The sequence below is a fragment of the Phyllosticta capitalensis genome, assembly GCF_038381095.1.
Source record: "Phyllosticta capitalensis strain CBS 128856 chromosome Unknown BKA78scaffold_1, whole genome shotgun sequence".
Lineage (NCBI taxonomy): Eukaryota > Fungi > Ascomycota > Dothideomycetes > Botryosphaeriales > Phyllostictaceae > Phyllosticta > Phyllosticta capitalensis.
This window is the reverse complement of record NW_027117439.1, coordinates 184,965-211,786: the sequence shown is the minus strand read 5'-3', so window position 1 is coordinate 211,786 and position 26,822 is coordinate 184,965. Positions and strand designations below refer to the sequence as shown.

Genomic DNA, 26,822 nt, shown 5'->3' with positions numbered 1-26,822 from the left:
TTTCACACCCAGTTCAACTATTGCAACACGGCGGCCTTGGACAAGGGGACCTGGAGACACACTGGCTCCCGGATATTTTGACTGGTTCCTTTCCTCTGAGGTCCATAGTCAGATTTTCCAATCCATTCAAGCGTCTGTCGTAGCGGCAAGCTGCGGACCATTGTTCTGCGATGATGTGTTAGAGCAACGTCTATAAATGATGGCCAACACCAACAGGCTTGGGGTTTTAGAGAGTGAGGATAGGGAAGACATGAAGACTTGCGCAAACGCAAGGACCCCAAAGCAGTGGACCAGAATTGCAATGTCATGACAGCCAGTCAAACACGCCATCACTCAGAACAAAAGCGAGTGCAAGCTTGCCAACTGAGCTTTGGCGCTTCGAACGGGTGCAGTGTCCTGGTGTCAGTAAGAGCGACTGACGGTCGAAAGTCATGGTCTTTTATACTCGCGTCCTTGCTGCACGTGCGAGATACCTTCGCGAGTTGAACCACATGTGACTGCTCAACGTGTGGAGGCGTGGCCCCTCAGACCCGAATTGTGTCACCAAGGAGACTCAGGGGTAGCTGAATGGACGCGGTCACTTCGCTTCAATCAATTTCCAAATGCAGTCGACTCTACAGCATCATCCCGCAACGCCGTATCCCAACATCATCCAAGTGCGACAACCACTGGAAAAATTGCAAAGGCCAACGAGTACTCCCTTGGCAGCAAACAGGAAAGTGAAGCATATGGTAAGTTGGAGAGAGGCAGAGCAACCAAGACCAAGTGAACCACGCCGTGGAGAAGAACAGCAGAGGGACAAGTATGAGAGCACATTCCGTCGTAGCGATCTTGCCCTGTCGCGCAGGCCTGCTGTCGAAAGAAAGGAGCCATGGCCCGTCGAGCGGTGGCTTTATATAGGCAGATCCTGTGGCAAAACCTCGACCTCAGGCAGCATCGTTTTCACAAGCCACCGGTTCAACTGACACATGCAAAGCAGAACGTAGCAAGTGACTCAATGGTGCTTGAACTTGGAGCATGACGTTTGACGTCAGGAGGCGGGTGGCCAGAGCGTTCAGGAGGAGTATAAAAGCGACGGCGGATGGCGGCTTTTCCGGTCTGCATTAGGTCTTATGGTGGGCGCTCCAAGGGCCAAATTCGCCCACGTCTGGTGCACTGTGGCCACAACGGATATCACGAATTCACTGGCGTGTCTGTGTTGTTTGTCCTTTCTCAACCACATCCTCGACTTTGGGTGTAGAGAGGGAGGGATCGAGGCAGAGCCACAGACAGAAGAGGCGCGAGTTAGAGGACGCCATGAAATAAGAAAGAAAAGCAACAGCAAGACTTTTTGATGGAAAGCTCTATCAAACAACAGAGAAAAACAACATCAACATTTTGGTATCTCAAAGAAAACGCTCCCTCTCTATTTTCAGATTTCCCCCCTTTCCCCTTCCTCACCTGTCTCACACCCTACAAAAACCACCTAAAATGCTCACTCGCGGGGCCCTCCCTCAAAATCTCCGTACTAACCTCCCTCGCCTTCCTCTTCAACCCCTGCCTGCGGTCCCTCCTCGCATTATCCACCATCATATACGCGCCCAGCAACAGCGTCGCCACGACGCCCGCAGCGCCAAACGCAGCCGTCGTGACGAGCGCCGGCATATACTTGGGGGCGTCCTGATTGCGGAAAATGTTGGACGAGACAACGCCCATGAGGTTAGCAAGCGGCACGCCGACGGCGGTCAGCGTGACGCGGCGGCCCTCGTGGGCGACGTTGTTGTTGTACCAGGTGGAGAGGAGGACGGAGGGTGCAGCGGTGCCCCACGTCATCATGAAGCAGGCAAAGTAGGCGACGCGGATGTCGGCCTGCACGTTGTCGATGGTTGCGTAGACAATGAAGCCCAGGAACGTGAGCAAGAAGCCCAGCGCGATGAACGGGAAGCGGATGCGGCTGTAGTCGCTCGCGAAGGCCAGGATGAGCAGCACCACGGCGCCGACAATGTTGGGCGCCACCGTGTACAGGTTGGTCTTTACGGTTGAGTAGCCCAGGCGCGACACGATCTGCGGCAGGAACTGGTTGACGGATTGCAGCGGCACGCCGAGGCACACTTCGATGGCCAGGAAGGCGTATGTGCTGACGTAGGAGAAGATCTTGAGCGCGTCGCGCAGGTTGAACTCTTCGTTGACGACCGACGAGCTGTCCTGCTGGATACGTGCAAACGCGATGCGGCGCTCGTCGTCGCTCAGGAACTTGGCTTCGGCGGCGGAGCGCGGCAGGTAGAAGAAGGCGAAGACGGAGAAGAGGAGCGTGGCGGCGCCTTCGATCAAGAAGAGGTAGCGCCAGCCAGGGAGGGACGAGTCGATTTGGAAGACGCCGAAGGCGAGGAGGCCGGAGAAGGCGTTGGCGATGTTGGAGGCGGCATAGAAGAGGGAGAGGCGACGCGCTAGTTCGCCGCGGCGGTAGAATGTCGTAAGGTAGTAGATGACGAGTGGGAAGAAGGCGGATTCGGACATGCCTGGTTTTTGTCAGCAAAATTTGTCCCAGAATGACTTCAGGGGCAGTTGAAGAAATGTCAATTCCGATTCAGCTCCAAGAGATTTGAATGCTCTTTGCCCCAACTTGAGCCCCAGTCTCAGAATTGGCATCTCTTCCCCACCCCATATCGACTTACCCAAAAACCAGCGTACAGCCATCATGCCACCAAAATTATGCACCGCGGCGCTCAACAGCGTAAACGAGCCAAAGCTGGCCATGAGAATCGGCAGCACAACACTGGGGCCATACTTCTTTCCCAAAAAGGCAATGGGGGCAGCAAAGATGACGTAGGGCACAAAAAAGACGCTCAGAATAATGTTGTACTGGTTATCCTTGAAGTTGAGGTCGTCTTCCATGTGGTCCGTCTTTGCGTTGCCAAGGTTGCCCTTGTCGAGCGAGTTGCAGAGGTACATGAAGGCCAGCACGGGCAGGATGCGCAGGTCGAACTTGAGGACGAGCGCCGCTTCGTGCGCAAAGTGCTCGGGGGAGACGGTCGCGCCGCTGGCGGTGCCGGCTTCGATTGTCCCCGGGGCGTCATCTTTGAGGGACGAGGGCGACGAGGTGGTGACTTTGAGGTCGCCCGAGTGTTTGGTTGCGACGTCTTCTTCGACTGCCATGGTGGGGTGAGGCGAGGGGTGGACGGATTGGAGAGAGAGGAGAGAGGATGAGGAAAAGAGGAGCCTCAAAGGTTGATTGACTGGCAAGTGGAAAAAGAGAGAAGATGGGATGCACGTATGTGATACGACCTCAGTTGGCTACTTATCGCCGTCGCCTGTCTGCAGCTTCACGTCGGGTAGGAGGTAGCTTGTCGATACCACACACCACGAGCAATGCAGCCAGCCAGCGGAGAGATATCCAACCAATGGCGCCCACTCCAGCTCTTTCTTCAGCGCACCAATTCAACCGCTGGGAGCTTGACACAAAAAATCGACAGCAGCCACGAGAATTCCACGGAAGAGACAGACTGCCAGGCGGCGCGCCTCGCCGCCAATATACCTACATCCATTCGAAGCAAAAGGAAAGGCGAAAAATTTTGGTAGTCTGTAATTGCCTTTTCAGCCCTATCATATCAGAGGGACTCGAAATCCTAGGTTACGCCCGCCCGCGCGCACTTCAATCAGGCTTATCGGCGCGCTCCCTTGCGCGACCGAGCCGGTCGTGGGCGCCGCCGATAGGCACAATCTCGAGATGCATATCCGCGGATTTTGGTGCGTTGTGTTGCCTTTGCGCGGCTGCAACGCCAGTCGGAAATAAATCTGGCGAGTGTCCTCAATCAGAGAACGATCGTTTCGCAGTGGAAGCTCGTTGTTGGTGATGGAAGCTGTGCCCTGATGCTCCAAAGGCGATGGTGGGGTGTTGTTGTGAGCGTGTGGTGGGCCAAACGAACGCGGGGGCGACGACGGCTGGGGAAGCGGCGCCGCGGAGTGGCCTCCTCGCTTGCTGCTTGCTTGCTTGCTTCTTTGCTCTTTCAACGCATCTCTTCTGGCAACAGACAAAGTCGACAATTTCCATCGCTGTTATCGATTGTTTCTTTCAGACAATCCATCAATTGGACCCCTCTGTTAGCTACGCGTCTTCCAAAATCCCATCGCCATGACCCACTCCCCAATCACCTAATCAATCAATCAGATAACCGCCTCACTATCCACCATCGCACGCATCACCAGATTTAAGCTCACATAACCGGGCCTTCTTTCCCACTTCGCCAGACACTGCCCATCTCCATATCGAGGTCCATGCCCCAGCCCATACCCCGCCAAGGCGCGGACCCACTGGTACGCAATCGCATCGAGTCAGCCTTATCAGTACGTACTTTGCACATGTACTGCAGTACATGAAAACATGTATAAGAGTACGTACCTATCCGTTGATGCTTTGGTGCGACAGCTTGGCGGCTCGTAAGGCGGCGGGCGGCGCTGCGGGTTGCCACATGCGATGACTTCTTGGCCGAGCTGTTCTTGAGATTGGACGAGGTGGTATGATGCACGCGCATGAGGATGAAGTGGAAAGGTGGGTTTTGCGAAGGAATATAGGTCTTTTCTTGATTCTTGTCCTACTAGTCTTGCGAGATTCTTAGACACTACGTCCAGTAGACACCAATCTATCTACGTACGGCAATACTGTCGACCAACGATGTGGAATGGGATGGGACACAAGCAGACATTCAACCGGAACCGTAAACTTTCAAAGATCTCTGTGGAATACGACATGGGGGAATGGAGTGCGATGGGGAATGGCTAAACTAAGCTATTTGGATATAGAACAGGACTAGACATTTGGAGGCGCCGAAAGGTAGGAGGGAGGAAAGGACCAACGCAATGACGCCTATGCACCGCACGCAAGCAACACAACACACTGATATGAGGTTTGAGAAATGTGGAAATGGAATGGAAAGTGGAGAGAATACGCAAAAGACACCGGGACAAAAACACCAAGAAAGCGATGGCCAAGCCTGCAACACCACTGTCTCCTCAACACCAAAAGTCTTCTTTTCATCTGATCGCCCATCATGCCGTCTCTTCCCTATTCCGATGATGCAGCAAGCTCGGCAGCTTGAACTGCAGCGGCTCCTTCTGCTTCTCGCGCACCGGCATCTTGCGCTTGCTGCGGCCGGAGTAGTAGACCTGCGTCGGGGCCTGTGGCGGCGCTGTCGAGCTCGACCCGTTGCTATTCGCCGAACTGCTGCTGGCGCTGGCGCTGCCACTGCTGCTACTGCTGTGTGTGCCATTGGAGCGACCCTTGCTGTGATGACTCTGCATTTGCCCTTGAGCATGACCGTTGCCCATGTGAAGATTGGGGTGCGAGTGATTCTGGGCACCGCCGTCCTGCACGTCTGAGGCGTGGTGGTGGCTGCTCATGAACGGCTCCGACAGCTTGGGCCGCAGCTTGCGGATCTTGTTGCGGTGCGAGTGCTCACTGTCGACGTCGTCGGTCGAGTCAGAGGAGGCCGCCAGGCTGCGCAGCGACTGCGTGTGCGACTGTTGCTTGGTTAGGCCGAGCGAGAGCGGAAAGGATCCCGTCCCTGACCCCGTTGTTGATGGCGAGAGCGACGCCGATGCTTGGGCCAGAACGTCAAGGGGACTTTGGAATCCATTTTCGAGTGGCACCGGTGTGATGGCGTCCGGATCCATGGTGTTGCGTTGAGAGGTGTAGGGCGGAGGGCTGGGAGAGTAGTCGTACACAAAGTCGCTGACTTCGGATTTGGCGCTTGCAGATGACGGAGCGCGCACGGGAGTTGGCGGTTGAAGGAATTTGAGGGGCCCGTCGAGCTCCGTGTCGTAGGCCCATGACGACTCATGGAAGCCATAGACGCAGGGGAGGGACTTGATCTCGGACCAGCTGAGCTCGGTATCGCGGAGAGCAATGTGCAGAATGTCGCCTTGCATCTTGTCGTGCACAATGCAGTGATGGTCCAGGAAAAAGTAGTCCCAGAGCTGTCCGTAGGTGTGGTCAAGCGGGAGTTGCTTGAGGGCAATGCGTCCAAAAAGATCGTGTGGCATGCGGTATCCTATCAGCGGCACCCAAGGCCGCCGGCGGAGAACTTCGCCAAAGTGCTTCTCAATGACGGTGTGGAAAGATATGCTGTCGCGTCCAGTAAAGGTCAACTCCTTGACAAGATTTCGAGACTGTAATCTCTTGTACGCCGTGCTGTCGACATCGTAGGCGTACAACTGACTCTTGCGTGGCACCATGATCACCTTGATGGACCATGAATGGTCAGGCTTCTCCGGGTACTCGTCCACAGTGTCCATGGGTTGGTCGTCTGATCCATTCGCCGCAGTGGGAGTGATCTCTCGCGAGGTACGATCTACTGTGCGGAACAACTTTTCCAGCCTGACGTCGTGCTCCATGGTGGCATCCTCGACGTCAATCAGTTTCCGCTGAAAGGCATGCTGTTGATCTATTATGCCGTCCATCTTGTCGTCCAGAATAATCTTCAAGTCTTTCATGTTTTGGTACATCCGTGCTTCTAGCAACTTGAACACCCGCTCTCGGTCGTTGTTGACTGCTCGCTGTTCCACCAGTTCCTGCTGAGTTCGCGCCAGTTCATTTTGCAGATTCTGATAATTGTTGTAGAAATCATCCTTGAACCGGCGCACCTCGTCGGCCAGGGCCTCGTGTTCTTCGTACGTCACAACACCCATGGGCTGCTGAACGTGGGTCCATGCCGGGTGCCCGCACTCGCAGCTAGTCCCCACGACTTGTTGCTTGTCCAGCGAGAAGCCCTGGCAGATGCAGCGCTGGCCGCGGCTCCATGCAGTGTCGTAGCCGCCGCTCCGCTCGACATGACGGCATTCGCCTCGAGGCAACTCTGCTTCGGGCTTGTGCGGAGGGTTGCACTGGAGGTGAACCAACCGTTGAGTGAGGTTGTTAGGGAACATGGGCGAAACGGTCGATGCGGATCCTTTCGGAGTGTTCCTCGGAAGGAATCAAGGACATTTGAGAGTTGCTATCGAGCAGAACGAGAAGTGTTGACGCTGCTCATGGAGTGCGTGTAATTGTGGAAAGTTTTCTGGGCCATTCAAGTTAGCCAAATCGACTTCCGTAAGCGTGGTATCATGTACATACCTAGTGAAAGCTAGATAAGATGGCAGATATCTGTTGTACACGAGAATTCACACGCGACTCACAAAAGCCCAACACTGCGGCGTAAAAGAATGTCGTTGCTTGGATGAATATCCCGGGCGGGTTGGTGGCGGCAGAGGCGAGAAAATATGGGAAATGGAAGGGAGGGACACAAACAAAGTCTTAGACAGGGTATTGGGAGAGAGTGTTGCAGGGACAGGTGTTTGTGAAGATAAGGACGTGGGTCGGGGATATCAGGCGTGGGATTGCCTGTGTCCATGTGGTGCCCGAGGGCCACTTGATTCGGCTGCTTATCGTCATGGAGCAGCATCCCCCACGGCTGCGCGGTTCGCTCATCTTGTGCTGCCGCGGATCCCCTGCAAACTGCCAGACGTGGCGACGGTTCCTGGATCGTTGGGCACGCGTGGGGGAACTTGGCTAGCACCAATACCACCTCCTCACATCCTCTCCACACCTCACGGCCCGCTCCGCACGGGGTATCTCCACCACACAATCAGCACCACAACTGCCGACCACACCCAAAAGCAATGCGCAAAAGCAAAGCCCCAGAGATGATGTGGTCCGATAAATCATCTTCTCTCGCGTACTCCTGAAACCGCAGCCTTTTCGAGTCAAGTCGGTTGTTGCTCAACGCAAGCCTCCCATATGCAGTCAGGCACCAGAGAAGAGCATTCGTCTGTCTCGACCAAACGGCGACCCTGTCGTCAAGATGAAACCCCAAGGACGGTCGCGACCACGACGACGACATCAACAAAGGCGACGCACCTGACCAACCACTGTCTCTTCACCACCTCGCGTCGACAGGTACACGTCCTCTTGGCTGGCGGCCTCGCCATTCCCAAACCTGGTGACTTGCAAACCCAAAACCCTCACCTCGTCGTATCCCTGCACCATTTTTCTGTTTTGACTGTTTCCCTTTGCCACTGTGCTTTGGTGAGAGGTGAGTTGGATATGAATTTCCATCTCCGGAGCAACACTTGCACAGCTGGCCGACGGCGGACAACAAGTCGTGCGCTGCAGCCACAACCGCCGTCGCCCATCACGTAAAAGTTACCACATAGGCGCGGGCGTAGACGTTTGAAGTTGCGCCCGCCCAGACGCTGCAAATCTTGTGTCCCCTCCATCTCGCGTGCCCTGCTGTCTGTCCTGCCGTTGCGCTCGAAATAGTAGCACAACCGCCAGCCAGCCAGCCAGCCAGCCGCATTTTTTCTCGATCCAAAACCCTCCATCCCTGACGACCGTCATTTATGTAAGCGCAGAGGTGTGCACGCGCCCAGCACTTCGCGCGGCGGCAAGATGAGGTGAAGGTTTTAGTCACGGGCGCCGGCGCGTCGGGTCAAGGGTTGGTGGTGTGCGTCTTGGCCAACGAGGCCAGCGAACTCCCCACTGCCCACTTCACTCCCTGGGGATCTCTCGGAACTCGCGGAGAGACAACGGCGACAACGCCCCGGCTTACGGATCAAACTGGGCTATGAAAACGCGGGGTCTGTGGGCAAACAGCGAGTGGAGTGGCACGCGTGGGAATAACCTGGGCGGGCGGACCGAACAGCGGGCGGGGGCGGACGACTGTGACAGGGCGGGGAGACGGCGAGCGAGTGTGGGGGACAAGGATGAGCTTGGGAGATTTGGAGTCGAGGAAAACGGGGAACGGGGAAAAGAGATGATGACGATGATTCACGACGCGAAGACGACAGCGGGAGGCTGCGAGCTGCTGTTGCTCGTCTGCCTGCCCGCCCGCCTCCATCAAGGTGCTCACATGCACGACGACCTCAGTCCTCTCTGCCGTCCATCTTCAGCCAGTAAATTCTCAACCTTCCGCCCACGACGAAACATCGCAATCTTCCAGTTCGACGGTGCAGAACTCTGCCGGCAAGTCAGGATTCTCTGCTCGACTCACGCAGAAGCGGCATCGAAGGTTCGCAGAAAGACAGTCGGCGTCAACTCCTGCGAGCAAGCGAACTCAACATGACAACGACAAACTAAACAATCAGTTTGCCTCGACGCGATCTACTCGACGCGAGGAAAAGAGAAAAACCATCTCTCTTCCCCTACACCCAGCACTGGGATTCCACAACCCCATCTGCGCTAGAATAGGCATCCTCGCGTCCACAAGCTCGCCAACCAAACCACAAGCTCATGCGCATCAACCAACCACACGACCTTCCTCATCCTCGACCTCAATCCATCCTCACGGCAATCTTCCCACTCCCGCTGTCCCAGTCTGCACTTTCACATCGCTGTCCAATCCCAGACGGCCCCGGCAGCCTGGAAGACCAGCGACTGGTTACTCGAGAGTATGGAAGCCGCCGCAAATTGAGCACGCGCCTGTCCCGTCCGCCGACGACCTCCCGCCGTCCTGGATCCCGGTCAACTGCTGGTCGACTTACCCTGCTCGACTGCTCTTGGCATCTAGGAACACCCGCCCGTCCCGCGTAAGTTGTGTGCGCTTCTCGCTTTCTCGAACCTCTGGAAGGCTGGAGGGTGAGTCTGGGCAAGGCGATACGCCCGAAGGTTAGCGGGTGCCTCGTCCAGTGCGATCTTCGTCGCGGCGGTTTGTCACTGCAGATGAATTTGCATTGTCATCTGCTTACCGTGGTTGGTCGACAGCCCTAAAAGGTAGGACCAGGACTGCGAATCATTCTTTCAAACTCTGCGTCTTAATACTTGACTTCGTTCTGGAAAACAGCCGCAATAGCCCCATCTGGTGGATCACCTTGAGTGAATAAAAGGGTATGACTTTGCAACGGGGCTAAAGGCAGCTGTCATGCTCCTCACATTGGAGTCTTCAGCTAGGGATTTCATCCTCGTGTAAGGGAACAGCAGGGAAGTGAGGCGGTGGTTTCTACATAGGTGAGAGAGGCCGCTGACTGCTTTATGACTGCTTTCAATGTAGGATGAGAGAACCACCAGTCTCTGGCAGTCTGGTTCCAAAACGCCGTCCATCACTTCTCACTTCGAAAACTTCCCAGGCATCACGGCATCTTCAAACCTTGCAACATTCCACCAGAACAGGCGACTGGAGTTACCGTCCCATCTCTTGACTCTACATCCTTGTCACCTACCCTTTTGTACCTGACCATCCTCTTCCTACTACTCAACCAATCACATCCGTCCTCTCTTCCTCCCTGTCTATCGCCACCATTCTTCCATTCTTCCCGCCAAATGCCCATTCTCCGATACCGCCCCGCCCAACTATCTTTCCACCTCCGCTCTCCTCTGCCTCACGCCTCACGCAGCACTGTCCAACACTGTTGTGTTTCGTTTCATCTCGTCTACCTAAGTACCTCGTCTCACATCCAGCCTCCCCAACCCTTTGCGCACGGCAAGGGAGAAGCGCAACAACCTTGGCTCTCCTCCCCTTGTCGTACCTTGGTCAAGCTTGTCACGGGGCTCTCCGTCCCGCCCCATCATCACCGCCCGCTCGTGGTCAGCTGGTGCACGTGGGCGCCGCGACCTCTCCGTCGGTGCTGGCTGACAGGGGTTTGGATGCGAAATGCAGGTACGATGCTAGCGTCCGCGGTGTAGACACGTACGAGTACGGCAGCGTTGCGCATGACCTACTTCGAATCTTCCCTGCTGTCGCGACTCGACTGTTCTCTTTGTGGTGGATGCAGTCAGTTGCTTGCTTTCTTTCAAGTGTAGAATTCCTCCTTTTGCGCAGGTGGTGATTGATACGTACACCAACTTACTCAGCCCACCCTACCCTGCTCAAACGTTCCGCACTGAAGGGAAGTCTGAATATGAGATGGCTGGAAGAAGCGTAGGTCCGCCGCAAGGTCCACCGCAAGAAGGCAGTGCAGCCAGTCAGCCAGCCAGCCAGCACGAAACCCCCTACTCTACAGTACTTATTACCCTCCATCTCCGCAAACACGAATCCACCCGTCCCCCCGTCCGTCGTCCCGTGCCGCCTGCCTACGCGCCTTCCAACAATATCTCTTCCTTGTTTCGTTTCACCTCTCCCAGACCCTGCAGGCCATGAATGACACGACACTGACATGACGCTCGTGTCCGTTCTCGCAATGGAATTCACTTGAGCCGACGACAGTGGACAGCGTCCCGTCTCTCGCCGCTCGCGTAGGGTAGTTGCAGGTGGATGGATGCGACACGGGCAGCCGACGACCGAACGGAACGCGCGTCGAGGTCCTGAAATGTTCCTTCCCTTCCCTTCTCTTTGAATAGTGACTCGGCAAAACGAAGAATGGCGAACGTTTGAAGAGGGAGAGACATGTGGAGGCGCAGGCTTGCCCTAGCTCCCTCCTAACGAGATGAACTAAACCGATGTCGGCTCGACATGCTCAACATCAGATGACGGGTGTTGCCCTGGTACAGTACAGTAGGTAGCTCTTCAGCATGTACCGCGTGGTCGCCACTCGAGTGCCTAGGCACTTGTTCGTCGCCACTCGCCAGGTACTCACTTGCCACGTGCCGACGAGGGGAGGAGGAGGAGGCTGTGTTTGCCGGCAGTGGTGGAGGGGGGGTTAAGTGGGCAGGTCAGATGATTGATGGCAGATGGGTACTGTAGGGAGTGTGATTCAGCATTGGCTGGCTGGCAGGCTGGGTTGAGAGAAGAAGGGATAAGTGGCGAGGCGTATAGCAGGGCGATACGTGCGTGTATGGAGAAAGAAGAGGAAAGGCGTGAGATTATGGCAGTCATGTTCTGCGGGAAGAGAGAAGATACAGGAGATGAGATTATTTCCATTTGAGAATGCTGTTGAACAGGTATGCCCATAGGTGTCCAACCATCTTGCCCATTCAACTGCAAGACTTGGGCATTTTGTACTTTCGAAGGATGAATTGATTGGAGGGCAACCCCATCATGCACTCCTTACCACCCATAGTAGTCTGCACCAACGCTTCGATCGAGAAGCGCGAATTCAAACGCGTAGATGTCTTGCAAGACACTACAAGGTGGAAAGGAGTCACAACTGACCTGCACCAACTCCAATTGCAAAGTGTATCGAACCACACAACGCAGGGGACAGAAGACGAGATGAAGTGACAGATGGAGATGGAGATGCCGACAATCAGAAGATGGACACTGTGAGACTTGAGCGCCTGCCTACCTTTAAGTCGAAGCAGTTGGGAGGTCAAAGTGGCAGGCCGCGCGACTCCTCAGCTTTTTCTAGATAATCAAGTCCACGCACGCTTTGCGAAGGACGAGGCTCAGATTGCGGCCATGTGTAAAGTGAGCGAAGCAAAGCTGGTACGAGAAGATGGTGAGGAGTTGCACGATCCATCAATCTCGACCTCCCACCAACTGACAGCACATGTGAATCAACCCACAAGAAGAGAAAGACGGCGAGATGTAAATAAAGGAAATGGAGATACCGAAGATGAAAGATTGCCAAACACATGCACAAGACATGAGACCAATAACCATGCCTCCACCCCGTGCACCCACCTAACGCCGCTCTTTTTGTATCCCGTCCGTCCGTCCGTCCGTCCGATGAATGCTCGACCGAAACCCCCCAACACATCAATCCGCAAACCGTCCGTCATGAACACGACGCGCCAAAAACGCCTTCCGACACTGAAAGCTCTGATCAAGGCAGAGTAGTTGGTTGGCTCACGCCGAACGCATCAACTCGAGCAAGCCGCTCGCCGCGCGCCCCTTGCGCACGCTGCTCGTCAGCTCGCCCTCAGTCGCCGCCCGTCTCACCTCGTCACCATCTGTGCTGCCGCTTCCGGGCGGACTGCTCAACTGCGCCGGCACAGAAGCACGGCGCGCTGCGGTCGGCGTGGTGGGATCTGTGTCGCGCTGCGCCGACAGGGCGCGAGGCGTTGTGTCATCATGGTTGGGGCCGGTGGCGGGAGGAGAAGAGGGGAGTGTGGGCGACTCGATGAAGCGGGTAGAGTAGGCTGTAGGGCGGAGCAGCGGGGCGGGGAGGAGTTTGAGAGCGGCAGAGCTGGCGTCGAGGTTCTCTGTTGTTGTTGTTGTTGCGGTGGTGTACTCGGCTTGCGAGTGCGGCGGGGTTTGCTGGCCTGATGGCGACGCGACGGCGTTTGTCTCTGCAGGTTTGCGCTGGTATTTTGGAGGGATGTCGAGGTCGTCGAGGGGAATGAAGATTTGGTCCGTCTTGACCTTGTAGAGCGCGGCTTGTAACCGAAGGCGAAGCGTCTCGGCTTGCTGTTGGATATTAGCATGTTGAATCGCATCGTGGTGTGGAGGCGCGTACTGTTTTGACCCGCGTCCCTGCGGGTTCTGGTGGCGACGATGTGTGGAATTTGGGAGAAGCAGCAGCGGTATAGTCAATCAATGACGAAAAAGATGCAATGGTGCCCGTGGTCTCTTGGGTGTTTTGAGGTGCGGGCTCGGGCGACCCCTCCACTGAAGATGCGCGGTGGAGGTTGATGGTGGGCATTGTCTGCAAACGCCGTTAGCATAACGCCATACCAAGTAGAAAGCGGCGCATACGGGAGCGGTAGCAGTAGTGTCAGGTCGCACATGTATCGGAGGTCTCGACGACTTGGACAAGTCGGCGCGTCCTGCGACACGCTTCGCGGGGAACCCAGGCGCGTCTTCGCGCACAACAGCGTCTTCGACCTCGTGGATGGACCTCTTTCTCGCCGTCATGCGCTCCTGACGCAAAGCTTCGCTGGACGCGTTTTCATTCTTGGGTAAGGGAAGGGCGCGGCTCTGCTTTCGCGGACTGGGGCTAGGCGGCGCCTGGGGCTTGATGGACGTGATGGCGGGTTTCTGGGGCGAGACTTTCGCGTTGGTAGCAAGCTCCCCGAGCACGCGGCGGCCGGGCGTCTTAGAGGGCGTGGTGGCGTGCCTTTCAGGCTTGCCGGAGTCTAATAGGACCCTTCTATTTGTGGTGGGAGTCGACATGATGCAGGGACGCGTTTGGGCGAAGTGGGCGACGAGATGCAGACCAATTGGCTGACCGGACGGTTGGTAGAATGCTAGTGGAGGAGATCGGATGCCGACAGTGGCTGGCGATGAGGAATATGCAAAAATAAAGAGGTCGGCGGGCAGAGGGCGTCGACGCGATGTTGATATTGTTGCGGCGTGGAGTCGCGAGTGGAGGTTGCGGTCCAGCTCCTACATGTAGCTTGGCCCGGGCGCCACGCTGCCGGCACGAGCGAAGCACAAGGTCGCGCTACCCATGTACGCGACGGAGAACGTGCAAGACCCACTGTCGCGCTCAATCTGTCGCGACAACAAAACACTCGACAGTCTTCTTGATCTCTGCCATCCCACGATTCTCCAGAATCTTCGACATCTCCTCTGCTCTCCGCACGTCAACTTCCATATCCGGTAATCTGTTTGTTTATGTTTCACGAAATTGCGCCACCACACGAGCCGTCCGTCATCCATCCTCCATTCCGCTGCCAAACACCGGATCCAAGGGGCTCCCTTTCCTCGACACTTTATCACACTGTCAGCAGCTCGCGATACCGCTCCACAAACGCCGAGACCGTGTCAACAAATCTATCCAGCTCTTCCTGCGGCGTGTCCAGTATCAAGGCCAGCATGCCTCTCCGGGTAATCCAGAAACCGCTTTCTAGCATCTCAAACCAGAACAAATCTTTGATGTCCTCTCGTTCCTCCACATCGGCGCGGGTCAAGTCGCGGATGCCAGAATCAGTGACATGTAGCGACATGACCGAGCCCACCCCCGTAAACGTCGCCTTGGTGCCCTGCGTCACAGAGCGCAGTCGCGCGAGCAATTCGACACCAATTTGTGTCAACGCCGTGCTCGCCTCGGGCGTATAAACGCGCGAGAGCCCCGCAAACCCAGCATGCATGGCCAACGTGTTGTTATTAAACGTCCCCGAATGCGCCAACGCGCCAGCTTCTCGCGGATCGTAGACGCTCATGACATCCTGTCTGCCGCCAAACGCGCCAAAAGCCAGACATCCCCCCAGGTACTTGCCCAGCGTCGTCAGATCTGGAGATAGACCCATCATGCTCTGCAGCCCACCAGGCGAAAGACGCGACGTCATGACCTCGTCAATGATGAAGAGCGCTCCAACTTTGGCCGCCGCTCTTTGAACAGCCAGCAGAAAGTCGCGGCTCGCCGGAATGCACCCCCCAGCTCCTTGCATGCCCTCGAGCAGCACGGCCGCGACGTCGGGCGTCTCCTCAACAGCTTTCCGCGCCGACTCGATGTCGTTGTATCGCGCAACGACCCAATCGGCCTTGTCCACATTGTTGGCCGCAACACCGTGGCCAAAGGATAGCACAGCTCCATGATAGCCGCCCTCAAAAACCACCACCTTGCGCCTGCCCGTGAAGGCGCGCGCCGCCGCCAGCGCATGCAGATTCGCCTCGGTCCCCGAATTGCAGAATCGCACGCGCTGGAGGCCGAAGCGCTGACACAGCAGCTTCGCGTACTCGACCTCCTGCTTTGTGCACGCGCCCAGGCTGAGCCCGACGTCCGCAATCGTCTTTTGAAGCGTCGAGGTGATGACGGGCTGCGAGTGCCCGTATAGACCGGCTGTGAACTCGCCCACCAGGTCGACATATCTAACTCAAGGACGTGAGTTGGTGTTGAATGGAGGGGAAGTGCGCTTACTCGTGACCGTCCTCATCCACCACGTGACATCCTTTTCCACTCTTCATGACGACCGGGAAAGGCGCCGTATGCAGTACCGAGCGCGTGTTGCCGCCGGGGAGGCTTTGTACTGCATCGTCGTGGATTCGCTTCGAGTTGGGGTTGCGCGCCATGAAGCGAGCTTGCGCCGCTTCCAGCGCTGCTGCGGCTTGGGATTTAGAATCCATCGTTTGAGAAGTAAAGTTGGAGATATTAAGGTGTTGTCTTGGGATTCGATGAATTGTATGGACAGAGCATGAGGTAAGTAGTGTCACCGCAGCTGTCTGTCGACTTATTCGGTAAATGTCGATGTTCCCGATGATCAAGCGGCATGCTGTCCATCAGTTCCGAATCCAAGCAACTTTCTCGAGTAGGTTTGATATTCCTTTCCATGACCTTTCCCAATACAGATGTAGTCGAGCTCCTTTGCATGTTCACAATCACCATGACGAACAAATCATTTGAAAGCTTCTGTTATTATATTCAGTCTCGGTGTCGGTATGTCTTATGTTACAAGAAGGATGATACAAGCCTGTGAGAGCAAATCCAAGAACCAAGACTGTCAATCAAGCTGAAAACCAAACAATGCTAAGAGCGGTATCCAAAAGTGCGCAACAACCAAAACGACTCTCAAGTATTAGTATGGGCAAAAGAATATATGCTCAGAGAATGGAACCAGATTTAGCCGTCCTCGAACACGCAGATGAGACCGAAGAGAGAAGAAGAGGACATTAGAAGGAAAGGGGAACCAAGATGTGCGGAATCAAGTGTGGATGCATCGACTTCTTGCTCACCAGTCATCGCCACCTCCGACACCAACCGCAACACCACCGCCGGGGCTCACACCGACGCCGACGCCGCCATTGCCGCCGCGCCTGCGTGGCCTCCAGTCGTCGTCCCAGTCGTCGTGGTCAATGTCGACGTCTACACCCACGTTGGCAATGCCCCAGTTGTCGCCGCCGTGGTGGCCCCAGTGGCGGCGGCTCAGCGCGTTCACTTCTTCGGTGCTCTTGGCCTCGGAGCTCTCCACATCGCGGCGGTTCAGGTCGTTGCGGTCCAGGATGACGCGGTTGCCGTTGCGGCTGGTGCGCCAGCGGCGGTTGCTGCTGCCGTTGTCGTCGCAGAAGCATGACAGGCGGTTGTCGTCGTCGTCGCCGTTGCAGCGGATCACGTCGCGCTTGACTTTGTTGTCGTTGTCGTTGGTGTTGGAGTCCTGGTGGTCGCTGTCTTCGCCATTGTCGATGATCAGGCTGCCGTTTGATTCGTTGGACTGGTCATTGGAGCTGGGCTGATCGTTTGAGGCGGGCTGGTCGTTTGAGCCTGACTGGTCGCTGGAGCTGGACTGGTTGAAAGGCGTGGGAGCAATGACTGGAGTGGTGGACTCGCCGGTTGGGTTGGGCGTGTTGTTCGTGTCCGGAGCAAAAGTGATTGGGCTGGCATTGTTCGAGTCGGAATGGTTCAAGTTCGAGTCCTCAGACTCGCCCACGGGACCAAATGAGCTCGACGGGAGCGATGGGTTGCGGTTGCCAGTAAAGCCAGAGGAGCCCCTGCTCGTAGAAGGTTGGTTGAGCGAGTTTCCAGTCGAGTTGAGAGGAGAAGTAAAGTCGGCTTCGTCGACAGAAGCAATTCGGTTCCAGCCGCGTCCTCGTCCGCCACGGTTGCGGCGGAATCCATCATCGCCCCAGCGGCCACCACGGTTTCCCCATCCGCCTCGGTCTCCCCAGCCTCGACCACCTCGGGCACGGTCAGCGCGGAATCCGCCGTTGCGATTTCCCCGCCAGCCACGGCCGCCCCGCCAGTCATCGTCGTGATGGTCGTCGTCTCTGGCCTGGATTCGGTTCGTGTTTGAAGGTTGATCTTCCTGGACGACTTTCTTGTTGCCCACGTCGACTCCCACACCGCCCTTGCCAACATCAACGCCAACTCCGTGGCCCTTTTTGCCGGGGACGTCCACATCCACTCCACCCTTGGAGACATCAACCCCAACGCCACCGACAGAAACACCAACTCCCTTGCCGACATCCACGCCAACGGGAACGCCCTTTGGAACATCAACCGCAATCGGGTTTTCGCCGTCAGCGACAGCGACGCCCTTGCCATGGCTGACCTTGATGCCATCCATCAAGTCGTCCATGAAGCCCTTGGCCTTGTCAACAACGGAGGGAGGGCTTGCCTCGCCCTTGGCCTGCGGGGAGGAGGGACTTCCTGGCAAGGCCGGCAAGGGGCTGGCCGCAGCCAGAGCCGCCGAGATGGTCAAGATTCGAAACACTCGACCCATGGTTGTTGAGGAGCCGCGCAAGTTTGATTGGATCCGGTGACGAGGCCGATTTTCCTTGCTTGAGGTAGATGTGTTCGCGGCACAGCTCTTGTTGGAGCTGGAGCTGCTGCCGAAGGTAGAGCTGCTGCAGATACAGCTGCTGGAGGTAGAGTTCGCGGAGAAAAAGTTCTTGGAGGAGCTGCCGTTCCAGGCGTAATTGTTCGAGGTGGAGAGTTTGCAAGTGGAGCCGTTGAACGCGGGGAGAGGGTGGAGGGGGATCAGGTTCTGGAGGCCTTCGATCTGAAAGGTGCAGAGGATGTGCGGACTTGAGTTTGCCTGTGGAGCTGATGAGAAACGAAACTTTCAACGGCGAATTGAAGCCATACTTATAGGACCGCCTCCCCATCTTTTCGAGGCCGACATGCCGGCGGATCACTTGCGGACGAGAGCGGAGAATCCAAACAATTGATCCCCTTGACGTCATCCAGAAAGGGGGGCTAGGCTCCGGGAAAACAGCCAAACAAACGGCTGGCTTGGATGCCGCGGTAAAATTCGGCAGGCAGCGGTGATCTTGGATCCTTCGGAAAGCAAGAGAACCTCGACCGGACGGTGGGCATCGCCTTACTTTGTAAAAGGGCTGCACCTAGGCAGCGAGGCCACTTGCCGGTCTAGAGGGACCAGGCTCCCCATGCGGATTTCTCTTTTGCTTCCAGATTCCATAATTCTGAGCTCCACAGGGGGTATTGCACTATGCAGCCGTGATCGAGGCGGGCGGAGAACTGACGGTCCGGCTGTAAATCCTGTGACAACTGACATTGAAACCCCCGGGCGTGCAGGGCGGCTAGTGTCTCATGAAGTTGGCCATGGAAAATTCCAAGGAACATTTGCATTCCCGGCTTGACCGGATGGTCGGCGTGAACTGCCAGACAAAGTAAACATGGAGCCAACTTTGCTTGGAAAGGTCGGTCAGTTGCGGCCATCATGACTGGGGTTTCATCAGGCGATGCTGGAAAGACTCGCCGACAAGAAGCTGTTCCTTCGAAGTCTTCAATGTTCAAAGTCAACGAGGGGCCTCGAGACCGCCGACTCATTCGGACGAATTTCCAGGGCCAAATGGAGCAGTCGTTTTCCTGGATTTCCTGGACGGGTGCAGTGAAAGGGCGGGAGATGGACATCTAGCGTAAATTCTCAAAGGTGAAACCAATAACGCCCCAACGCATAAAGAAAGGGCTCCGTCACCTGTAATGTCTGAATTGACAAATCAACTTTGCCACTTATGCCTTAGCGGTAAGTGAAATGTTCGGCTTGCCGTTACTGTTTTCCATTGACTGGTGAAGCTCATTCAAAGCTCACGATGTTGCTGTTCATACTGAAAGACTTCTCTCGTCTCCCAATCTTCCACTCCGTTTGCCGAGCACACCATATGACAAATCGCCAGTGCTGCTGAGGCTCTCGCATGAGCCAAGGAACTCGTACGCGCGTGTAAGTCTTGTGCGCATTTGGAATACGCTAGGCGTACACATCGGATTTGGCACGTGCCATGACCTTTCTCTTTTCGAAACCAGATAGCGCCTCATTCTCCCCAAAGCCACACACAATGCCATGACAGAGCAGCGGGTGCATAAACATTGCAGAACAATTCCTGGAAAACTTGGACCAATGGAAAGACGTCGTGTCTTCCTACCTGATGCATCTCAAGTGCCTTCACATGGATTTTGATCTTTGCATATGCATTCTTTTTCTCGCCGGTGTCAACTTCATCTCGCTTCTGAGCCATTGTGACAGGTGTTTGAGCAGAGACGGTTTCTTCTTTTCTTGAAGTTCTTGCTTCGAGTTGATGCGTCGACTTGCTGATTTGCCGAATTTCATGTTGCAATTCGACTGAATGCCTTGCCAGGTTGCGGCCGACAAATTTCTGGACATCATCGCCCATTGGACAAGTCAGGGAGGAGGCTGCTTGGCTGTGGTTATCCACGGCCAAAAAGACGAATTGTGCTCGTCAAAGCTCCTCATGGTCTTCGAAGGATTAACTCAGCCCCGTAGGGCAAGATTTGATATCCCCTGGTTCAGGAGTTTCCCGATTGGGCGCTTCGACAGACCTTGGATGACAAGAAAATGGACCATAATCCTAGTCCGTCCGATCTGGGGTCCAAAAGCTGGAGTCGGGAGCGCTAGGCACTTCGTTCGCAAGGCAGGCGCAAAGTCGAGGGAGCGTGGACATGCAGAGCCGCGGAGGAGACGGAGCTCGCATAATGCTGACCAGTAGAGAGTGCCTCAAAGTCAGCAGCAACTGTAAGGTCAAGCCAGTACAGGAGTACAACGCCCCGCTCCGCGATCTTTCGATCCCGAGAGTCTTTCGGACTGATTAGGTGGTTGGTCGCTGGCGACTGCCGGGCTGTTTCGACATTGCGGAACGGAAACCCCTTTGTTTGTCAGCCGGCTGTTGAATGCAACACCTAGGGAGCTGCCGTCGGTTCAGGATATGCAAGCAGGCTCATATTTGGGGTGGAGAGAGGTTAGTCCAGACGACGCGGAACATGCGGCGAACGACTTTGGCGATATCATTGGTTCTGAAGTGACCCAGAGCTCCGTGACTGCGCATAAGTGTCACTTGAACGGTTTACAGGCGCTCTGGAGCTCCCAAAGACTCATGAGAGCAGAAATTTGCGTGATGATGAGATGAGAGGGTGTGTTGTTCAGGCACGACAACCGGGGTGTCAAGTCGAGTTCATGGGCGACGCTGTGAGTCATGCCCGCTTCGACCAGTTTGTATCCTGACTCGTGTTTGTCGTTCTTTGGAAATGCCTATGACAGCTTGCGATTCTGTCTGCTCTCCACACCACCGCCTGTTCGCCTCCTAGGCCTCCTCGCCCGCGTACGGACGCATGCTCTCTCATCCGGCTCTATTCGATTCTATCACACCCTCAGGACGGACCTAAGGAACTTCGGAGCCGCGAGCTACAACGAACCGTCATGCCAACCAAACCGCGGACTTCTCTATCGCACCGGTCGACTTGGTCATCAGGCTCCAATGTTCTGGACACCCACGATAGCCTCATCTGTGCCCTGCCACTATGACGCGCCGTCGCCCTGTTTCCGCCTAGCAATCCCTCCCACCCGCGATGGAAGAGTTCCTCGGGAATCATGGAAGCCCTGTGCGAGAAAGCGAGGGTCTACGGACGTTTTCTAGCCCATGATGCCGAGATTCTTGAAAAGAGCGCGCCATCAACGGCTTGTCGGCCTGCCGGGGGTGCGAGCGAGGCGAGCCGCGCATGAGCAGTTGAATCGCTGATCCCAAGAAACTGGCTCTTCGTTGGTCGTTTCGCAACGAGGTACCAAGGCACATTCAGCAGCCGTTCACCCGCACCGCTCGCTCTGGATTTTGCTGTTTTGAAGCAATGCAAACGTTCCGTTTTGTTTCGCTTATTGCGGGTGGTAAATCGGGAGAGAACCGCACCACTGATGGCGGTTGATGGTCAAACTTGTCTCTGCGGTTCGCACGGGAAGCCCTCTTGGATTCTTTGAAACAAACGGTGTCCGTCACGGCTGTGCTGATGAGAACATTCTAGGCTTGGAGTGCGAGAATACGACTTCCGAAACGCGAACGGGTCGCTTTCACCATTGAACGAACTAGTCCAAATCGACATTGAGCGAACATGCGATGAACAAAGCCTCCTCCTGCTCCGAAACTTGAGATGGCTAGGCAAAGTACAGTTTAAGGGGGAGGTCGTGGTACATCTGGTAGTCAAAGTCAATGCTCCACTCCACCGTGAAGCATTTGGTGAGCGCAATGATGGCTTGCTGGTCAAGGCCTTGGGATTCCTCGGCGGATGACCTCCAGAAAGTCGTTTCGTCAAAGTCGTTGGGACTGCTGCTGGCACACAGCGACAGAGCAACATCAGTGACGACCCGGACCAGATCACCCGAGTTTCCGCTACCTGCGACGACCGCTCCAGCAGCCATCTCCCCCATGTGTTGCCGAACAAACGTTGGCTCCCATCCCATTGCATCAAGCGCGAAAGGGTCATCCAACACTGCGTGGCGAAGCGTGGATGCCAACTGCTGGCGCAATCCGTCCATGCGAATTCTGCTAAATGCCATGAGGATGTCCCGAAGGCCCCGATGAATACTCCAGGAAAGCGGTGACCATGGCAGGCAATCCATTGCTTGGGTCAAGATTGCTTTCTCATGAGCGGGGACAAACATTTCGACGGCCACTCCGTCCAAGGTGCTGGGAAGGTTGAGCTTGATTGCTCCCAGTGGCTCCGCGTCGTGGTCTCCAAGCCTCTGCGCAAGCAGAAAGTCGATCTCGTAGACTTTTCCGCCCATCATGTTGTAGAGGTGTCGGCTCCCATGTGCTCCTGGGAACCCCTTTGGGATGTGTTTGAGGACGTATCGACCCGGTGGTTTGCGCCCCGGGAACGCGACTTTGAAGTCGGATGTCGCGATTACTCCAGCCATCATCTGGACGCACTTGTCCACCCTACGTTCGAACGAAGGTGGATAGACATCTGTCGCGGCAGAATGGGAGTCGTGGGCAGCAAAGTGGACCGTTGCCGGCGACCCAAGTGGCCAATCAATGTACCACTGTCCAGTGTAGGATGCATACGCAGCGCGATGGCCTGCTGCATCGCTATGGCGAAAGACTGGACGAGCATTGGTCAGGGAGAGGAGCGTCAGGAGAGTCGTCCGGCTGATTGTAGTGCATGCCGACTTTCTGTGGCGGACAAGCGGCGCAGTCGGGAGAGACTCCCAGCCGCGAGACGTCAACTCGCGTTCAATGTCTCTTGGTAGCAAACCCTTTTCAAGCTCAGCATTACTGTTGGAAGGCGAATTGACACCCAATGGCTCTTGATGAATGACAGCAAGAAACGTAGCCCATCCAGCATCGCCGGCTGGCTGTGCCACAGGCACCCTCGATAGATATACATTATTAAGACCACAGAATCCATCACTGAGCTTTGCGTTGATCTCGGGTCCGGTCGGCGGCGGCTTTGCAACTTTCCAGAATGGGAACTGCGGCTGGCGCGTGAACCAGATGCCCAGATGCTGGACGGTGCGTGTTTCGTGGAATGGATCCATCTTGTCGTTGATGACGCTTGCTTGCGAGATGAGCGAACCCAGCCCGACTGCTGTGACGGCATATGAGAGCCATGATGCTGCTGTTGATGAGCTCTCCATAATTCAATGAGCCTGTGAATTGATTGGTTTTTTGTCTGCAGGAGAGCGTGGGTTGCATGCGGTCCAAACGTCGCGCCTTCATCAGCGTCTATCTATTGCAGCGCTGCTGTGCCGCACCCCGCCATTTGGACCAATCGTGAGCATTCTGGTAATGATGAGTCGGACGTTGCAATTGACCTATAATTGATGTGCCGGTTGAAGAAGAATTGGTTCTGAGCCAGTGCTAGAGAGAGGTCTCTTGATATCGGAATTTTTTCAATTTTTTGATGTCCTGAAATAGTTCGGAGTCCGAGGATATTCAGGCAATTGAAAGCCACCAACCCCGCTTTTCGCACAGCAAATTTGCCTAAGCGAGATGCTAAAACTAGTCTTTCGTTTGAATTTTGAGACTAGGAACTTCAAAATCCGCGGAAGCTGAAGCTTTCCACAATTTTTTGAACATTTTGCTTGAACTAGTACAATATTAAATATATATTATGTTTAGGTCTGAGCCTTAACATATCAAGTCACTAGAACAGCGTTGGTGGTTTAGTGGTAAAATTGATCGTTGCCATCAGGATCCGCAGTTTCAATACCAAGAAGCTCAAAATCCCAGTCTCGATCAGCCCCGGGTTCGATTCCCGGCCGACGCAGTTTCTTTTGGCCTTTCTGGCCATTTGTTTTGATGATCTACAGTCCTCAGGGAGTGTGGTTGGTGTTTTGGGGCCGAGGGTCAAGTTTTTGGGCTCCACGGTGCAATTTTGGGGGTTGTGGCCGATATTAAGCTTGGACATCTATGCCAAGCCTTCTACAGACTCTGAAGATGACGGAGAACACCAGAAAAACGTTGTAAGTCATTGCGACCGAAGGTTGTTGTGAAGTGATGATTGTTGTCGCAGTGGGTTGCTCGCGCCGTCGCAAAGCGACTTTTCGGCATTTTTCGGTGGGGCAAGCGCTGTCGACATTTGACCAATGCAAAAGAGAATTTTCTGTCGTAGTTCCCTTGGTAAAACGCGGAATGCATCACTTGGCAAAGTTCTAGGGGGTCAGGGGGTGAGTTGTTTCAGGGGGCGCATTTGACAGGGCGACTGGAACACAACACACAACAGTGGACTGCGACCACGTAGCGGGGCATTTAAACAGACGACGACCAAGCGCAAAATTCCCATCCATACACCTCTTTTTGGTCTGCAAAGGGAGGCGAATACTCCTGCCAGCGACGCTGAGACTTTGTCCCTACGCGCCCCCGCCTGAAATCTGCCACCCGTAACTGTATCCGCATCCAGGTATGAAAGGCTCTCATAATGTTTATAGCGTTTGTCATTGTTTCTCAACGCTGGTGGGAACTGCCACGAGAGGAGCAAGGCTCTTAGTTCGCAGTTCCGACAGCGTTGTAGAATGCAGTGCGAGTAGAGCAGGTCCAACAGAGGACACAAAAGTCATTTTGTTCTGGAAATCTGTCACAAGTGGTTTGCATCCATGAATGCTCCCTGACTTGACAGAAGGTTCTGGACTTGACAAAGGCTCCTTGGGTTGGCGGACACCTTTTATATCTGCAGATACCCCCCGAGACTTCCACATGCTTCTCTCTTGCTTGTGACGGCGACATCATAGCCCGCCGACACATGATAACGGCGTGCGGCGCCATGTGGCCCCTGCTCGCAGTCGATGATGTCGTCCTCATGTGACCGCGGTCATTGCTCAGACTTGAACTGGTATAAATTGGTGGACTTCCCCTCCATTTCTCAACCTTCTCTTGCCCAGGGGCAGATTTCCAAGTCCATGGCGTGGGCAAGACCATGGAAAGCTCTCTTACTGTGGGCTGTGTTGAGAGTTCCTCTTCCGTTGCTACTTTCGGGGCCTCTTGAGCTTTCCTATGACTGTTTGGTTTGTTTTTCTTTCGCAAGTGTCGCAGTCGATTCGATACCCAGACCAGCCGCGGAAACCATAACGCAAGAAGATGGTGTTTAATACCATTGAGGAATGAAGAGCGTGAAAACCGTCTGAGAATGTCAAAGGTGTGGCAAGTGTCGTGAATCTGCTCAAGTCAGGATTGACGAGCTCGATAACTCCTGGAACTCACCGTATTGGTCTTAGAATAATGAGCGATTCCACTATTTTCCATGGATCATTCCATAACTAGAGAGCTTAACAACTCCTGACATCCACCATACTAGACTTAGACAGATAGACTCCACGGATGACTGAGTGCAACAACGTCCCAAAATCCTTCCCTCACCTCTCTTCCTATCCCTTGAACTGACGCAAATCATGCCTACACCGCAGCATGAGTTTCTCCAGGTCCACATGCAATCAAACCTGCCTCCATCACCATCGCGCAGATCCAAAGACGCGCATGAAACGCAGCATCCTTCGTCCACAACGCTACGCGACACCGACATCCGCACGCATTGCAGGAAACACCGCAAATGCACGCTCACGCCGCCAATTCGTGCGATCCTCAACCACCTGCTCGCCTCGCTCCGACGCGGCTCGCAAACCGCGCAGGCGCAGGTACAAAATGCGCAATGCGCGCAAACATGCTGACGCCACGACTGCATTCCCTCCCGCGTCTGCGCCCAATCTGTACAAAGCACTCAATGCAGAAACAGTGAAGAGTTACAGTCGTACCGTGCCTTGAACTAGCCTCGTACGACCACAAAACACCAGCCACAAGCCTGAAAACGGCTCGGTGTCACGGCGGATCGCTCGTGGTACGGTGTGACGAGTGACGAGCAGCCACCTGCCCCGCTGCCCCTGGCAGGTGATGTGGTGCGGGTTGCGCTTACCTCACCTCAATGTCTGCAGGCCATCAAAGCAGGAATCCACGCAGCACGACAGAGATAAATTTGGAAATGTTGGATGATGAAAGTGGATGATGAAGGCGCAATGTGAGAGGTTCCCCGCCGAAAGGCAAAGTTTGACATGCGCGGACATTGGGTTCTATTTGCCAGCCAACTAAGGTTTAGAAGATATAGCGAAGAGGAAACCGACTATACAAAAGATTTGCCTCTCAGCGAACTGCAGTCTCCAAGTAGTCGCTCCCCTCGACCATTCCAGGTACAATACAACCGGGACTAGTCACTTGCTGTTCCAGGAACAGAGCACCGCATCCCCAGCTCCCCGGTGCCACAGGTAGTACTAACGGCGTCATCTCTAGTCTCCGCAATACCGCGCTCCGTTAATGTGCCCGCCACCGCAACAACAACACCTCACACCTCACAATCTCTTCAATTAGAAATCCAACCACGCCCACTCGCATTCCTTGCCCATGTTCCTGCTGACGCTTTCTTGCCTGTGCAACACCACCCAACCCGACAATCCGAACTCCCCGCATCCCCGCGCCTTCCCCGCCGCACCCGCCGACCACCAATCCCTGTTCCCTTGCACCCCCGTCGCCCTCCCGCACTGTGGCGTAAGGATGAGACAGGCAGGGAAGCAAGCGCAGGATAGGGCGAGACAAAAGGACTTGCGCGACTGAAATGGTAAGACAAGGGCGTGTCACGTCGCTGCGCTTCTCTGCTTTGAGATGGGCTGCGGTTGTGTTTATTTTTGCTGGGCAGGATGAAGGTAATGGGAGGAGGAGAGAGGTGCAAGGCCGCGAAGAGATGAAAGGTTGAGTTCAGCTTGTCCTCGAGGTCATTGCGATAAGGTGGTGATCTTGTGAGGTTGTTGGAATGTCTCATGTACAGTGCAACAAAGTCAGAGCGTCAACCGTAAGCGCCAAAATTGGCGCAAGCCGGATAGACACAACAAAACT

At 55.2% G+C, this 26,822-nt stretch overlaps 11 protein-coding genes and 1 non-coding gene across 12 annotated transcripts; 5 read left to right on the top strand and 7 right to left on the bottom strand.

Annotated features, from left to right (window-relative positions):
* Nucleotides 1-1,249: 1,249 nt before the first annotated feature.
* On the bottom strand, nt 1,250-3,049 carry BKA78DRAFT_260039 (MFS general substrate transporter). Its single transcript, XM_066885413.1, has 2 exons — nt 2,655-3,049; nt 1,250-2,498 (listed from the first exon to the last, which is right to left on the bottom strand). Exons 1-2 carry the CDS (start codon nt 2,929-2,931, stop codon nt 1,453-1,455), a joined length of 1,323 nt encoding a protein of 440 aa, XP_066748708.1. The 5' UTR covers nt 2,932-3,049; the 3' UTR covers nt 1,250-1,452.
* Nucleotides 3,050-3,060: 11 nt separating this feature from the next.
* Nucleotides 3,061-3,880, top strand: BKA78DRAFT_301009 (uncharacterized protein). The gene has a single exon (XM_066887325.1). It carries the CDS (start codon nt 3,240-3,242, stop codon nt 3,831-3,833), a length of 594 nt encoding a protein of 197 aa, XP_066748707.1. The 5' UTR covers nt 3,061-3,239; the 3' UTR covers nt 3,834-3,880.
* A 1,012-nt stretch (nt 3,881-4,892) lies between these two features.
* Nucleotides 4,893-7,098, bottom strand: BKA78DRAFT_821 (uncharacterized protein). The gene is made up of 2 exons (XM_066893800.1): nt 7,088-7,098; nt 4,893-7,031 (listed from the first exon to the last, which is right to left on the bottom strand). Exon 2 carries the CDS (start codon nt 6,898-6,900, stop codon nt 5,026-5,028), a length of 1,875 nt encoding a protein of 624 aa, XP_066748706.1. The 5' UTR covers nt 6,901-7,031; nt 7,088-7,098; the 3' UTR covers nt 4,893-5,025.
* BKA78DRAFT_829 (uncharacterized protein) lies at nt 7,061-7,817 on the top strand. The gene has a single exon (XM_066893814.1). The coding sequence runs from the start codon at nt 7,241-7,243 to the stop codon at nt 7,658-7,660; it is 420 nt and encodes a 139-aa protein (XP_066748705.1). The 5' UTR covers nt 7,061-7,240; the 3' UTR covers nt 7,661-7,817.
* A 957-nt stretch (nt 7,818-8,774) lies between these two features.
* BKA78DRAFT_290786 (uncharacterized protein) lies at nt 8,775-9,621 on the top strand (the record flags this gene model as incomplete). The annotated part of the gene is made up of 2 exons (XM_066885796.1): nt 8,775-8,853; nt 8,879-9,621. 2 exons carry the CDS (start codon nt 8,775-8,777, stop codon nt 9,619-9,621), a joined length of 822 nt encoding a protein of 273 aa, XP_066748704.1.
* A 724-nt stretch (nt 9,622-10,345) lies between these two features.
* BKA78DRAFT_301005 (uncharacterized protein) lies at nt 10,346-11,151 on the top strand. Its single transcript, XM_066887324.1, has 2 exons — nt 10,346-10,702; nt 10,785-11,151. Exons 1-2 carry the CDS (start codon nt 10,658-10,660, stop codon nt 11,082-11,084), a joined length of 345 nt encoding a protein of 114 aa, XP_066748703.1. The 5' UTR covers nt 10,346-10,657; the 3' UTR covers nt 11,085-11,151.
* Nucleotides 11,152-12,671: 1,520 nt separating this feature from the next.
* Nucleotides 12,672-13,937, bottom strand: BKA78DRAFT_348200 (uncharacterized protein; the record flags this gene model as incomplete). Its single annotated transcript, XM_066890594.1, has 3 exons — nt 12,672-13,232; nt 13,282-13,470; nt 13,521-13,937. 3 exons carry the CDS (start codon nt 13,935-13,937, stop codon nt 12,672-12,674), a joined length of 1,167 nt encoding a protein of 388 aa, XP_066748702.1.
* Nucleotides 13,938-14,282: 345 nt separating this feature from the next.
* On the bottom strand, nt 14,283-16,099 carry BKA78DRAFT_260036 (pyridoxal phosphate-dependent transferase). The gene is made up of 2 exons (XM_066885412.1): nt 15,628-16,099; nt 14,283-15,578 (listed from the first exon to the last, which is right to left on the bottom strand). The coding sequence occupies exons 1-2, from the start codon at nt 15,831-15,833 to the stop codon at nt 14,483-14,485; spliced, it is 1,302 nt and encodes a 433-aa protein (XP_066748701.1). The 5' UTR covers nt 15,834-16,099; the 3' UTR covers nt 14,283-14,482.
* Nucleotides 16,100-16,782: 683 nt separating this feature from the next.
* BKA78DRAFT_301000 (uncharacterized protein) lies at nt 16,783-17,931 on the bottom strand. The gene has a single exon (XM_066887323.1). The coding sequence runs from the start codon at nt 17,761-17,763 to the stop codon at nt 17,104-17,106; it is 660 nt and encodes a 219-aa protein (XP_066748700.1). The 5' UTR covers nt 17,764-17,931; the 3' UTR covers nt 16,783-17,103.
* A 450-nt stretch (nt 17,932-18,381) lies between these two features.
* Nucleotides 18,382-19,135, bottom strand: BKA78DRAFT_801 (uncharacterized protein). Its single transcript, XM_066893769.1, has one exon. It carries the CDS (start codon nt 19,075-19,077, stop codon nt 18,571-18,573), a length of 507 nt encoding a protein of 168 aa, XP_066748699.1. The 5' UTR covers nt 19,078-19,135; the 3' UTR covers nt 18,382-18,570.
* A 2,466-nt stretch (nt 19,136-21,601) lies between these two features.
* Nucleotides 21,602-23,083, bottom strand: BKA78DRAFT_290781 (uncharacterized protein; the record flags this gene model as incomplete). Its single annotated transcript, XM_066885795.1, has 1 exon — nt 21,602-23,083. One exon carries the CDS (start codon nt 23,081-23,083, stop codon nt 21,602-21,604), a length of 1,482 nt encoding a protein of 493 aa, XP_066748698.1.
* Nucleotides 23,084-23,600: 517 nt separating this feature from the next.
* On the top strand, nt 23,601-23,715 carry BKA78DRAFT_t36. Its single transcript has one exon. It is a non-coding gene; the product is annotated as a tRNA-Gly (tRNA).
* The last annotated feature ends 3,107 nt before the right edge of the window (nt 23,716-26,822 follow it).